The sequence below is a fragment of the Quercus robur genome, chromosome 7, assembly GCF_932294415.1.
Source record: "Quercus robur chromosome 7, dhQueRobu3.1, whole genome shotgun sequence".
NCBI lineage: Eukaryota > Viridiplantae > Streptophyta > Magnoliopsida > Fagales > Fagaceae > Quercus > Quercus robur.
Window position 1 is genome coordinate 5579691 of NC_065540.1, and position 15476 is coordinate 5595166.

Consider the following 15476-nt stretch of genomic DNA (forward strand, 5'->3'; position numbering starts at 1 on the left):
GTGGTAGAAGTTCCTACCACATCTTAAAAGTACTCTAAAACCAGCAAAACTAGCAAGAAATTGTCACATTTACCAAAAACAATGTATGTAAGCAATGATAGATTGCTAGAATCAGCATGTGCCAATCAAGAAATATTCCTTTCAACAACATTTAAGAGGTATGTAACTCTTAGCCTAGACAAATTGCACCCACTTAAACCTTTCTTCAACAAAATACCAACTTGAGCTTCAAAGTGCTGATTATCGCTTTAGCCGCAGTTGTTGCGTTCTTTGTGTACAGGTTACGACCAAACTTATCTTCTTTTGTAGGAACTTCCATCAAAATACCCTTCGTTGAAATTCCATTCAATTACATTAGCCCTAACCAATTTCAAGTTTTCAATTGCATTGCTTAGAACAAAAAAAGACCTGACAATAGTCAAACTCTAATTACTATTGCCATATTGCCCCTTACAGAATCAACGGATGAGAAAATTATCAATCAATGAACTCCAGAAACAGTTTCAACCTGTTATTAATCACCAGAAGTCCCATACAAGAGCAAGACCTACTATGAATGGTGAAATTGTGTAACTTTGCAAATAGTAAAGGCACAACTCATGCTACACAACTAAAATAATATTTTTAAGTCTAGCATTTGGATTAAGATTAGTTTTCAGCAATCTATAATAAATGCGATAAATGATAGCAAGAGGTTCACTACCTTCCTTCATATCATAACCAGATGTTAGAATATTTAAAGTCAAAGCCTTAATAATATTGGGATCATCTAAAGCAAGGTTTACTAGCTTCCTCATGCAGGTTTAGCCATAACTTTTATTTATTTATTTTTGTGTGGAGAAACTAGCCATAACTTAAGCCCAACTCTTCTGGAGTCCTAGTAGCATCAGTTAGTGGGTTAGTGGATATCCTGGGAACAAACTTCATGCCCTCAAAAATTCAAACTTGTTGACCTCAATCAAATTATATGAGAATGGCCTGGACCACTCACCTCAGTGGTGGTGCCAAAACCAATTTTTCACTGTGCCCCAATGGACAAAACATTCATTCTCTTCATCTGTATCAAAACACCCATCAAATTTCAGTAGCACGGTCATGTCTTTGAGCATTAACTAATCCAAATTCAGTTTGTTGATTAGAACATTCACAATGGGAATGACATATGTTATATGTTGGTTCAATTTAGCATAAAAGCCCAGAACCCCACACCATTTGGACATGTAAAAGTTGACTATTGCAAAAAAATTTACAATTGTACTACAGTATGATTCTAAATGTAGAATCGCACTGTAACTCAATTGTAAAACAAAATATTAATATTTTATTCTTTTTTACTATTTGCTTTAACTGATATTTCAACTCCTCTCTCTCACCGGTCACCCTCATCTCCTTTTTTTTTTTTTTTTTTTTTTTTCAATCCCTCCCCCTTTCTCGTCCCCTCCGTGTGGATCGGTGCCCGTGCATTGGTGTATCTCAGAGCATACGGCGTGGGTTAGGTGGTGCAGTGGTGGGTCTAGTGGCGTGGGCAGGTGGTTGTGGCGGCATGGGTCTGGAGGCTTCGGCAAATCTCTTTTTTTTTTTTTTTTCCTTGAATCAAGCCTCCGTGGGTCTCATAGTTTGGTGAAGCTCATGGGTTTGATGTGGTGACAGATGTGGCAAATCAGGGCAATACCGAGGTGGTGAATTGGTGAGTGGTGGTTGTGTTGTTGATGGTGGATTGCGGTAGTGTTGTGGTTAGTGGATCGGTGAGTGGTGATTGGAAAGTTTTGGGTTTGGGTAGTGGTTGTATTGTTGATGGTGGATCAGTGGGTAGTGGTTTTGTTGTTGATGGTGGATCAGTGGATGGTGGTGTTGTTGATGGTGGATTGGTGGGTGGTGATCGGAAAGTTTTGGGTGGATCGGTGGGTGGTCGTGTTGTTGATGGTTGGGTTGATTTGGGTTTGGGAGGTGGATGTATTGTTTGGGGTTTGGGATGAATTTTTGTGCTGGGTTTGTCTAGGGTTTGGAATGAGTTTCTGTGTTGGGGGTATTGGGTTTTCTTTGTGGTGAGGTGATGACTAGTTGAGAGAGAGGAAGGGAGACAGAAATTAGAGAGAATGAAATATATTTTATTGTATAATTTATATTATTTTAATGTGTTGCACTATAAAATAAAAGTTGGGATGTGGAGAATATTGTAAAATAGTATAGTATAATTGATAAAATAGTTTTTTGGGATGATAAAATAGAATAGGATAACACTTCTAACTGTGAATGCTCTGGTTTAACGCTTGCCAAAAATTGGGGTAACAATTTTATTCAACTCTAGAAAGCTCAACCCTCTTAAATGCCCTTGTCTTCCAGCACTTTCATCACTAGCTCTTCTACCTTCTTCCCGTAGATTTATATTAGCAAGCATATATGATAACAGTCCATAATAAGCTGCATGAGCAGACTCCATTTCATGAAGCCAAAAATCTCACCCCTCTGAACATTTTTTTTCCCATGGAGTTTGCAAGCACCCAACAGATCCCTTTATGTTACAGAGTTGGCCTCTAATGGCATATCTTGAATTAAATTTTAAGCTTTATCCCATGCAACCACACAATCATAGTCTTCCAAAACAGTTTGTACGCCATTGACATTCAACAAGGATTGAAGTCACTTCTTACCATCCTCAACTATGGCCGCAAGCCAAGAAAACTGCAACAAATGTAATTTCATCACATTTTAAATCCAGCTAATTCCATTTCTTTAGAGAGTCAAAGAGTACATAGCACCAGACCAGAGAAGATGGAATTATAGACAAAGGCAGCCCCTGTATTCTGCAAAGTTCCATAGAAAGATACCTAGAGCAGCCCCAACCCACCCACCCCCCCCCCCCCCCCCCCCCCCCCCCCAACACACACACACACAGAGAGAGAGAGGGTTGGGAGTGTGTCATTGAGCTGAATTTCCATTGGCTTAAAAAATGCTACTATATTTATTTATAGCTTGGTGGAAACAATGGCCTTTCATACAGAACTCCGTATGATTCTAATGAACTTTTGGAGGAATATAATACACATAAAAAAGAATAATCTGAGCACCTCCAGTTGCCATTGCAGAAAGAAAGAATTTCAATGAAAGCAAGAGATGTATTTTCCCAAAATTAGAAGCAATCTTACTTCAGAACTGATTAGTTAACTACACAAATGTTTAGCTGTTGACAGGAACCAAACTAAGACTACAATTTTCTAATTGTTACTGGCATCTGAAACCAAATTATCTGTGCATGACTTATGTAAAGTGTAAACTGAGAACAGGCAAACCAACTGTACCACCATTAGATCAATTTGAGGGATAAAAAATTGTATAGCCTATGGGTTGCTTCATCATCAATCCGCACAAATAAAACTGTGCAAAATTCTTAAGAACACTAGAAGGTTCCAATAACTTAGTCATAAAGGCCTTCCTCATTCCAGATGTCAACTAAAAAATCAACCATCTCCTGCAGAATCCATCAAATGATAATATTCATTTCAATATTGTCCCACAGGTGAGAAGCTAAAAAAAACAAAGAAGAAAATAGAAAGCTTCTACAGAAACTTACAGCTAACGGTATTGGCTGCTGAAAAGGTTCAGTAGATAAAAGCAGATCCTCGTATGTAGTGGTCCAGCTGCAAAAGATCTCATGGTTACATTATTCTGTAAAATAAAGAGAAGTAAAATGTTTTTATTTTTTTGGTAAACGAAGTAAAATGTTTTACACACATTAAATAGTTGTATAACTGAAACCTCCCCAAAAATGTTTAATACACCACCCCCGCAGAGGTAATAATGCCCGTTCTTCTATCTCCCCTCTACAAAAAACTTTCACCACATCAAGCAATTAAAAAAAATTCTTTTTAACATATTTCAAATATTAATGAAATTATGATGAATAAGAGGATCAAAAAGGAAAAATCAATACACATTCAAATAAAATACACACAACCTGGCAGGGAAGGGTACTGGGATTGTCAGAAATCTCTCACATTATTCCCATTTATAAAACATCAAACATGTTAGCAAAGCCAAAGAAGAGCAAGTCCTAATTTGGGAGCATTAATTCCTTTCTTACACTAAAAATTACATCTTAAAGAAGTCTTCTCATTGTCATACATTGATTCCTTTTTCACATAAGTGGATATATTCGAGTAGGAGGGCAAAAGTCAAGTACAGTTCCTCAAGTGTTGTACCTTAAGTTCCCCAATTAAATTCAACCATATGACAACATTGACCACTAAAAGCCACATGGTTAAATTTAATTGTCCTTGGGAAAACATAACATCATTTATGGTACATTGGCTAATGTAGCACATAGCTGAATTTAATTAGAAAACCTAAGAAACAGTATCCAAGGAACCATACCCAAGGTAACATAACATCAAGCTTTCATGAATCACATTCCAGAGTTAGAATAAAGAATATAAGGGTGGGTTTGTAGAGGTTTCACAAATGGCCAATTGGTTTTAATGACGCTCACAAGCATGGAGTACACTATCAGCGAAGTGAATACCTCTCACACAAGCACTTCAGTTCAACGTCAACATAGTTTTTGTACCTGCCCCCACCCCCTCTTTTTCTAGAAACTTAGGTAAATTGGTATATATCTTGTATACTTCCCACCAACATTGGTTGCCCTTTGGACTTTTAATGACATTGTTTACAAATCAAAAAGATTGTGTCACCCTTTTTTCCTCTCAATTTATCCTATCTAATTTTGTTTACTTCAACATCCTCACAGTATGTGGATCAAGAATTTAACTGTTAACTTTTTTTTTTACTCCCGACTCCACAGTGGATTAGTCAATTGGTACAGAAATCCAAAAGTTTATTACTCAAATGTTATAATAGGAGGAAAATCCTAATAAAAAAAAAGTTAAATGACGTAATCCACCTTATACATTCTTGGATGTATCCAGATCCATCTTTCTCTCAAAGCTGCAGCTGGAACTTGCCAGTCAAGTTCCAGGCACAATTGATGGAACTAGTAAATTCCCCACCAAAACTTGACAGGACAATGAATCCCCTACCCTATCCACCCATAAATAATAATAAAAAACATACAAATTTAATGGTTAGTATAATGGTTTATTGCAAGTAGAGGCACATATTTACAAGCATGCTACAAATTTCCTGACTGAGCCATTTCGAAAGAACCCAAAATAAATCCACATATAACTCCAAGCAGGTCAAAGAAAGAAAATAGTAGCAGTGAAAGACAAAACTGGCATCTGCCATTAGCGCTTTAACCATCAAAATCTAATGGAATCTTGAAAATCTTCTTTCTTTTTTCTTTTTTTTGATAAGTGGAATCTTGAAAATCTTTAACATAAGCATATACCTCATTATTGGTTCTCTAGGCGTTCTTCTTGATCTTTGAGATTGGTCCCCAACCCATTCTCTTCTTTTCTCATGCCAAGCTATCTCAGCTGCAAAGTGAGTCCATCCGTGTTAATCACAAGAAAAGGATTTTACTTGAAAACTTTCTAGAGAGGCGAAAAACAAAGGAATTTTCACTTGCACTGAATGCACTAGTAACAAGGAAGTGCACCAGAAAATTTCATAAAAAATGAAGTTCTATGAGTCATCAAGATAAATGACTTCTTATATGTCTTCGGAGAAAGTTCTCATCTAGAATGCTATTGCCATCTCATATTACTCATCATTTTTTTTGGGGGGATAAGTAACAAGAAATTTTATTGAAAAAAATACAAACCACGTACACCCCCCCCCCCCCCCCCTCCTCAAATCACAATATTACTCACCATTTTTAACTAAGGGTTCATTACACACCCACTCATACACATATTCAGACCTTACACCGAAAACCAAAATATGCTGATAAAACCATTTTACAAATTCATTTGTTTTTACTGCCATATAACAATTGTTGTTTAGTAAAATTCAAACAAGTTCAACCATACTCAAGATTACTTTGCTACTTATCAAAAAAAAAAAAAAAAAACTCTTATGATTACTTTACTACTTATCAAAAAAAAAAAATACTCAAGATTACTTTGCTCAGTTTCACAGTATATTAAATAGTGTTACAAGCATAATTATTATGACTCTCTCTCTCTCTCTCTCTCTCTATATATATATATATATATTGTCTTACTCTAATAAGCATGAACACTTCAAAACCCCCGTCTTCGTGTCAGACATGTGAGGGACACTCTGCATGTGTCCTCTTTGTACTGGGAGGGAAAAAAAATTTATTTAATAAAATTCTTTTGATTTTAGATATGTTTCTTAAAAAAAAAAAAAAAAAAAAAATTGATAAGTAAGAATAATTCTATTGAAATGAGACTACTTCATGAAAAAATACATGAAATAGTGTAAAGAATTACCATTGGAGGAAATATCTACATATGAATAGACTCTATGAAAGATTGAACAGAATTACTCTGTGAACCCAAAGCAAAAGATCACTCATAGAGAGAACTAATGAAGGAAGCTTGCAGTTAAGTTGACATATACTCCACATCTTCAGAAGTATGTCAATTTCTTTCCCTCCATATGGTCCACAACAAACATAAAGTAACAAGATTCTAGACACCTGAAGAAGAAGTAGGCCCTCCAATTTGCCACCCATATGTTTTAAAAGATTTTTATTGCTGTTATTTATTTTGAAAAGTCAAAATAAACATAAGATATACCTAAAGGTATATATTAACTAATCGATTGTTTGTTGTATCCCCACTGTGCGGTGTCCTAATTTTTCAAGAATTGTTGTGTCGTCGTCCCATGCCGAGTCTGTGTCAATGTATGAGACCATGCTTTTTAGGTCTTAATACACTTATATAGAAACAAAAGAACACGTAAATGGCCTTATACAATATAAATACCAACATTGGAACACTTTTTTTATTATAACCTATGATTTAGACCACAAGGTCAATGACTATTACCACCCCATGCGCGTAGAAAATATCAGATTCAGCATTAGCTTGACACTCTGACCACATTCCAAAATAATTGTTCAAATGGTAGACTGGTAAGTGATAATACTGTCCTTGAAGGCAAAATTACATCAGATCTATAACAAATACAAGCTTTCCTTCGATAGACATACCGTGATTAACAAAGATTTCTTTCTCATTAGGCTTCTCTATGCTAGAATTATTTGATCCTCCTGAAGGTTGGCTTTCATTGGAATTAGAACTGCTACCATTAGTTTCCATTGTCTCTGGACTCGACAAACATTGCCTTGAAAATCACTGCTCTGTACAAAAAGTAAAGGAGGAGTGCAAGTCTCCACATGAGAAACCATTCATCAGCTCACAAGGAAGCAATCCATTGCACTGGATATTGAAAGGGCAGGGAAAAGAAACGTCTCATGCAGTTAGATAAAATTCAAACTAAAATTGGAAATTGAACAGAAATAACCTAAACAGTGAGATATGAGTCTGCCTCAAACTTTTTCATTATTGTAACCGTAATAGAATAATTTACAGCTTCTAGATGTTGCAGTCATAACAAATAATATAGGCGTTAAATTATTTTATTTATTTTTTTTGGGTGTACAATTCACAGTCCCCTGAACAGCCTTTAAAACTTTTCTTCCCTTCCTTTAATAAAAAGGCAACACCTATCTTTTATTACATCATTAGAAATCCTAGAGCCACATTTTTGCTATACTTTTTCCATCAGTGAAACCTAACCTAAACAATCAGAAGCCTCTCCAATTTCTGCTGTCATATTTCCTCCCATTAATTTTCCATAATTCTGCCAATCTTATTCCTGTCTCTGGCAAGTTAATATCCATCAAGATTTTCATAATTCTATTCAAGAAAAAAATCTTGAAACTTCCTTCCCATTAAATATTCTTGAAGCTTATCCATGTACAATGATAGAATGCAGTCCTAAACACAGTATTAAAGGCCATCCTATCCATCCTATATCAATCTCATTTTTGTGGGAGGCATTTTTCGTGGAAAACCTTTCAACATACAAAAACCAAATATTTCATAAAATAAGTTCCTTTACAAGAAAAATTGTCTATGGATCCTCAACAAATTAGCTATGGCCGGCCATATGTATTATTTTCCTCCATTCTATTCTATTTGAAGTCATGCTCTCCGTTACTCTTTTTTTTGGGATAGGTAATAGATATTTTCATTAAAAAAAGTACATGTTCACGATGATGAACAGAGTACTAGAAACAAATACAAACAAATCAAACAGAAAAAGAAACAGAATGCATGAAATCAAAAATGGAAATACATTGTGTAAAACCCCAAATACGAGACCATCCAAACAAAGTCCCAACTAGCAAAGACTTCAAAGAATCAGCAAATTTCTCAAAATCCTCAAAAATGCGAGTATTACATTCCCTCCAAATAAGCCACATCAAACAGGCTGGCACTATATTCCAGATTAAAGAAGAGTGTAACCCTAGGAAATTCTCCCATGCAAATAGAAGAGAAACAACAATCCTTGGCATCACCCACTGCAAACCACATATCAAAAACACTTCACTCCATAAGGCGTGTGCAAACTTACTTCTACTAATGTTATATTTGGTCTTCCTCTACCTTTTTTTGTTCCCTCCACTTAGATCAATTCACACTTTCTTATTGGTTCATTAGTCACTCTCCACTGAACATGACCAAACCTTCTCAAGCGACTCTCCCTCATCTTTTCATCAATAGGGCTACAAGTACTTTAAGCTGATTTCCTCATTTTGAATCCTATTTTTCCATCTTAACATTTTTAATTCTGCTACACTCATTTTATAAGTATTTTTCTTCTTAATAGCCCAATATTTAGTAGTATAGAGCATAGTTGGTCATATAGCATTCTTACAAAATTTTCCATTTAACTTAATAGGTATGCTATGATCACACAAAACTCCTAATGTGCTTTCTCCATTTCATCCAACTTGCTCTTATCTCTTTTTAGTATCTCTTGACCATCCAATCTTACTGCCCCTTTGTCTCTATTTTTACTTTTACTAAACTTTGCTAACAGTCCATGTACTTTGTTTTAGTCCTACTTAATCAAAAACCTTTATATTCTAGAGCAACTCGACAAATTTTTAACTTGGAATTAACCCTACTTCTAGGGTTTTTTTTTCTAGGTAATAAGAGTAATATTATTGATGAAAAAAGAAAGGAAAAATACAAGGTGTTCATGATGATGAACAAAGGGAAACAAAAATAGACAAAAAAGAAAAAGAAATCAAGAGGCTATTCTAAGAGAAGACATAAACTCTGAAAGAGAGGAACAATTAGTAAAACCCAGCACTGAGACCAATCAAAAAGATTATGTTGGCATAGATCTTTTAACCCTACTTCTAGTTTTATCCACTAAAATTGTATCATCCACAAAAAGCATACACCAAGGGACTTCCTCTTGAACCAAATTATGGACATCAACTACCTAGACGCCTCCATTCATACAAGCCTTATCCAATCACTTAGTTTTAAATACAATTTCCCATCCACCCCTACTCCCCCCTTTTTTCCAGTGTAATCTAGTCCTGGACTATCTAGGGCCATATCTTCAGTGTTATGCTAAGTGATCATGTCTCAATCACCCCTTCAACCTGTTAGTTCTTTATTCATTCATTTTTATTGATAAGTAAATCTCTTTAGTCCTTTCCCTGGCCTAACCACACTATCCACAAATTTTGCAATATCACTCACTGTTTTCATCAGCTCTTACCATTAATTTCATTGTGAAACCTCATTACCCATCCAAAGCAACACAGCAATGACAAAAGATTCAATAATAAATATATCAGCTTGGATCACAGTGAAGTCCCATAAAATATGCTTCAAAATAGATAAGAAAAAACACAGCTCTACCTTTTACCTTATTTTTTTAATAAGTAATAGGCTCTACCTTTTCCCTTTGCTTTCAAAGCATGCACTTCGCTGTTGCTGGGGCTTGCAGACAGCTCTTTCTGGGCATAGCAGCAAGCGGAAAACAAAAGTCAGAACTAACTATTAGCTAGCCCTAAGTTTTTATTTATTCATGAATCTTAGCTTCCATGCTTTTACCAAAATTAAAAACACAAACTTTACCATCACTATCAAATACAATTCCCCATGCCCAAGAAACAACTTCTTAAATGGTACAAGACCTCTACAGAAAGCAAAATACCATAGCTTTCTGTCCTTGCCACATTCCACTTCAACTTTCTCAATGAAAGACACCAAAAAAAAATTTATCAGTGCATTCTTACTAGCTATTATTTTAATCATATTCACTTTTTACAATTCTACAATGCACACATATATGTGCCTCACAATCAAAATATCAATCCAGTGAGGTAATATTGCAACACACACACAAAAGCAAAGAAACCCAACTGATAACAGACCCTATTACAAGCAAAAAACCAGAGAAACCCATTAACTTTCATAGCATTAGCAATGCAATTAAAGGTTAAAAATCACAAATTTCCATTGATGACATAAAACCCACATCAAAATATCCAAAATATAACTGAAATAAACCCCAAAAAAAAAAAATTTCAGAGACTGTTATAAGGGCAAAGTAATAGAAAGGATTGGAAAGAAAGCCGTACCTTTGGTGTGAAGCTATGAAGTCTGAACTGTGTTGTGGAGTGTGAAGGAGAAGTTGAACTTTGTAAGAAGACAGATCCTTTTTGAAGATTCGAGAACTGTGTTTTTTGGTAAAACAGGAGTGAAAATCAAGGTCGGGAAAGCGTTTAGATTCTTTGCTTTAGTGGGAATATCTTGCATCTAGACACACTCGGACGATCAAATATATATCACCTCCTTGATTTTGCACACGTGGCTCAAAGTGCATTAGAGCTTTTTTTTTTTTTTTTTTGGATGGGTGCATTAGAGATATTTAGAACATATGATCCCTAATTGGCTAATTCTCATTTTGTCTGAAAAATGTTACTGTATTTCAATACTTTTTTTTTTTTTTTTTTTGCTAGAATTATTTTTATTATTCTATATATAGTATCTTTTTGTTTGTTGAGAAATTAATATCTTGATTTATGAACGTAACTAATTTGGTTGAAATTCCATAATTATTCATCAAAATATTTATGACTATTTTTTTTTTTTTTTTGTTGTGACTCAATATACTACCTCTATGATTCGCACACGTGGCTTGATATACGGAGAAGATCCTTTTAATTAATTTTTTTTTTCTAAAAATCAGAATAGTAAATTTTATCTTAATTGAATAAAAATCATTTGTCTCGTTGTTGTAGTTTTTTTTTTTTTTTAAAGGTTTAGTTATTTTATAAGAAAATTTAAAAAATAAGTGACAAGTTGTAATTGATAAAATATATATATATATATATATATAAAGTCAAAACTCAAAGAAAATCAAATTAGAATCTAGATTAAATTTCAATTGGATTCTAATTGTGCGCCATGTGTCTCATTTAATTTTTAATTTTTTTGCCAAGTGAATTATTGAGTGTAAAAATCGAAAAGTCCAAATCTAATCAGATTTTAATTGGAGTCCAATTTTGTTCCACGTGTTCATCTAATTTTTTAATTTTTGTAGCAAGTGAATTATTGTGTGTAAAAACCGAAGAATCTAAATCCATTACAAATTTTAAAAATCTATGGTTTTAAAAAGAAGTAAGCTAATATCACGTATAATTTTAACATTTTCTAACAAAATGTATAATTTGAACTATATAATTGTAATTATTTTTAATTGTGTCCATACATATGCACGAGTTACACACTAGTACAAAGTAAAACATAAAAGGTAATATATATATATATATTCCTATTAATTATGTAGCATCTTAGTTATGTCCATTTCATTTATTGAAGAAATATTAGTAAAAGACTTTCACTTTTTTTTTTTAAAGGTAATTAAGTGTCATGTCTTTTTTAAAAATAATAATTTCATGTTAAATATTGAATAAGAGGTGAATGATAAAAGAAATGTGCAATATGAACTCCAAAAGGAATTTGTACAAATAATACCATAATACTTTTGGTAAAAAAAAGTTAGAATACTAAAAGGCGCCAAAGGATGATGGCCCATAAGCCTAATAAGTTAAAGGCTGTTTGGCCAACCAAATTTGATAACTCAATTCTCAGTTTTCATAACTCATAACTAAAAAATGGTGGGACTCCTAGCAAAAAGGTTGTTTGGCCAAACGATAACTCTGTTTCCATAATTCTGTTTCAATCACTCAATTCTCTGATTTTTGAGTTATGAGTTATGGAAACTGAAAACAGCCAAACTCAATTCTCAGTTTCCATAACTCATAACTAAAAAATGGTGGGACCCATAGCAAAAAAGTTGTTTGGCCAAACGATAACTCTGTTTCCATAATTTTGTTTCCATCACTCAATTCTCTGATTTTTGAGTTATGAGTTATGGAAACTGAAAACAACCAAAGGCTGTTTTCAGTTTCCATAACTCATAACTCAATGGCATTTTCGTAAATAAACACATATGGAGGGACCCACAACCGCAACTTTTGACCACCTTTTGACTTTTTTTTTTTCACTTGTTCGGTCTTCAGTTCTTTTTTTTTTTTTTTTTTTTTTTTTTTTTTTTTTACTTTCGGTGAGTTTGGGTACTGAAAACAAAACAAAGAAAAAGAAAAAGAAAAAAGAAAAAGCTACACCGGCTGATAGGTATGGGCCCACAAATAGTGTGAAAAATATTGAGTGATGGAAATTGGGTGATGATGCCAAACGGGTGTGAAAAATTGAGTGATGAGTGATGAGTGATGGAAATTGAGTGATGAAAAATAGTTGGCCAAACAGGCTCTTAATCTCTCTCCCCCTTTCAGCCATCGGTTATTTTGTTTTTGGGATGGCTTTTCAAAGGGTCTTTTCTTTTTTCTTTTCATTTTTTTCCTAGGTGATTTTGCGGGAACTAGAACCCCCGAGCATCATCAGGCCACAAAGGTACCTAGGTGCCAATAGGCTACTGAGGCCAATGGCTTTTCAAAGGGTCTTTTCATTTGATAAAAATTGAACATTTTCATTTTTGGGGGTCTTGCGGCATAATTGGATGTCAATAACGAAAATGGGCTTCCATTTACAGGCATGGCTTGGGGCCCAAGTCTATTTGAGTATGAACCTTGACAATCTAGGCCCAAAAAAACAAAAACAAATCAAAACAAAATCAAAACAAACAAATGTTTGCATAATTGCATCTCAAAACATATAGTGTCATAGGATAGGACTTTAATGACCACCGAAAGAAAAAGGAAACAGGACTCACATCACACACTTTATCATACCATTTTTCATAATTATTTTTTCTGACAGACTGAGACTAATTGTCTATAAGTCTCATATGAATCCAAAACTTTTTTTTCATCAATTATCGTTTGCTGGTTGTAAGATAGTCCTATATTTGTTTTCACACACATAAAACATTGGACTTCCAAAGCCCCATGCTCAATTCTGACCAACTAAAAATGTCATAAGATAAAATAAAATCGAATTATTGTATTTTCCTGTGGCTGACTGCTCTACATATACACAACAGGTTACATGCTCTGATTATTGGTCTTCTAGAGGTATATCATATACATTATCTTGTAGCTCACCTTGTATCTCTAAGCATAGATAGGAGACTAGCTAAAAGACCATTCCTCTTTCTCATAGAACATAGAGATCATGAAAATGGACCTACAATATACATGAATTGCAGACTAGCTTAACTATGAGTTTACTAGCTGCTTCAAATTATGGCATGGCACACATGCATGCCCAAAAAACAAGACCCAACCTACACAAAATTCCAAATATATAGTGTCATATTAAGTGTCGGTGGGGTATCTATTTGGGAGCAGGTTATGTCTCTTTCAATTGGGATTTCTTTATTACTTTTTGTTAACTTTAACAAATAGCAATGTTTCATAGCTAGGGTATGCTATATATTCTGATAAACATTATCATCAAGAGAGTATTATAATCAACGTTTCTATGTGCTTGCCACACTGTCTGATGTATCCATTTCCGTCTCAAATAATTCAAAGAACAATTATTGCTGGATTTAGCTCTCATTTATCACACCCGAAATGTCGAAAATTTATTGATTTGATTTATTTATTTAAAATTTTTTTACCACCCATATTCTAGCAACTTTTTTCTTTTGCTATTTACTTTTTGTACATTATCCAACACGTTTTTGTGCTCATTAATTATTTATCCTTAATATTGTATATATATAGGGGACAAGGAAAAAAACAAAACTATTTTTACTTTTATTACTTCATTAATTTTTTAGTGCACAATTGCACTCGAGAATACGAAGTAACAGCAAAAGTGATTACATTTGAAAATTCAATGAATGTTAATGTTCAACACATCAATTGCTCATTGAGGCAATGTTTCTTTCTTTCTTATTCTTATCATTATTATATTTTTAAGAATCATCGAAACGGTGAAGGGCACTAATCGTTGTACATGTGTACCGTCGCATTTTGATGTAATAGTTGTTGTTACTTGTTAGCCTGTTACCATCGTATCTATTCTTTTGATTTCAAGGACAGATGAGAATTTAACAGCAACATAATTTTTTTTTTTTTCGAAAAAAAAGAACGAACCAAAAAAGATATTAGAGGCAAAGGTAATGTCCATGTCCACCACAAAGGTGGATTCCCGATTCAATATAGCTGAGCTTTTTGTTTTCTTCATAAGCCATCAGTGCATCACAAAATAGAAGTTCTTTTCTTCTTTTCCTTTGAGTGACAAAAAGTCAAAAACATAAACCTAGGTCCTAGGTTAATTGCACTGCTCCTAAATTTTTGGGTCAATCTCAATTTCGTCATAAATTATAAAATCAAGTAATTATTGGATTTTATAGTTTAGGAAGAAATTAAGATTGGTCTAATAATTTGTTGGGGTCAAGGGAATTTCAATTAACCCTATAAAGTATAAACTTCGAACTTACCTAATACTAATAGTCAATTCTAGGTATATTTTAAATGTTAGTAGTGAAACAGAGAGCATACCATATTTTATGTATTAAGTTGTATGTGTTTATAAAATAAGGACATGAAAACAAAATAATAGGTTATCATTTGTAATTGACCTATATTCTCATGTATATACTTGACACAAGATAGAAAGTGTAGATGCCATGTACCATACTAGTTAGATGTAAACTCTTAAGGGTTCCTTGAATACACAGAAAAGTTTTGAAATCCATCATAAAAGAAAACAAACATACTGAAAATTTTTTGATAGTAGAATCTTATTTTTCTTTTTACATATTGCATCACTATTTAGAGGTTTTTTTTATTTAGAGGTTTTTTTTTTTGGTTGAGAAAAAGGTTAAGAAACTTATTTTCCAAATGAAAATATTCGTGAACAAATATATTGTACAATATGTAATGAGACTGTAATTTGATAAAGAAGGTCTCAAAGTAACTAAAATAAAGGGAAATAAAATTTAAGTCCTAAAAATCTAAAATTATATGTAAAATATAATATAAAAAAATAACAAGTAATAAAAAGAATATACCCCATATTTTGTCCTATATCAAT

At 33.6% G+C, this 15476-nt stretch overlaps 1 protein-coding gene across 9 annotated transcripts; it reads right to left on the reverse strand.

Moving 5' to 3' along the window:
- Positions 1-3119: 3119 nt before the first annotated feature.
- On the reverse strand, positions 3120-10724 carry LOC126691908 (uncharacterized). 9 transcript variants are annotated; one of them, XM_050387243.1, is made up of 6 exons: positions 10544-10724; positions 9856-9916; positions 7082-7226; positions 5348-5435; positions 3572-3638; positions 3120-3469 (listed from the first exon to the last, which is right to left on the reverse strand). In XM_050387243.1, exons 3-6 carry the CDS (start codon positions 7188-7190, stop codon positions 3416-3418), a joined length of 318 nt encoding a protein of 105 aa, XP_050243200.1. In that variant the 5' UTR covers positions 7191-7226; positions 9856-9916; positions 10544-10724; the 3' UTR covers positions 3120-3415. The 9 variants fall into 9 exon arrangements, with proteins under 9 accessions (XP_050243200.1, XP_050243198.1, XP_050243199.1 ...); XM_050387241.1 differs by having other exon boundaries at positions 7082-7261; XM_050387242.1 differs by having other exon boundaries at positions 7082-7310.
- Between the last annotated feature and the right edge of the window lie 4752 nt (positions 10725-15476).

Bases quoted from the DNA above. Each gene is read 5' to 3' on its own strand.
- LOC126691908 (XM_050387246.1), bottom strand. From the start codon at position 7,190: ATGGAAACTAATGGTAGCAGTTCTAATTCCAATGAAAGCCAACCTTCA. The intron at 5,436-7,081 runs GTATGTCTATCG...CTCACTTTGCAG, and splicing joins AGAAATCTTTGTTAATCACG to CTGAGATAGCTTGGCATGAG. The intron at 3,470-3,571 runs GTAAGTTTCTGT...TGGATTCTGCAG, and splicing joins AGCAGCCAATACCGTTAGCT to GAGATGGTTGATTTTTTAGT.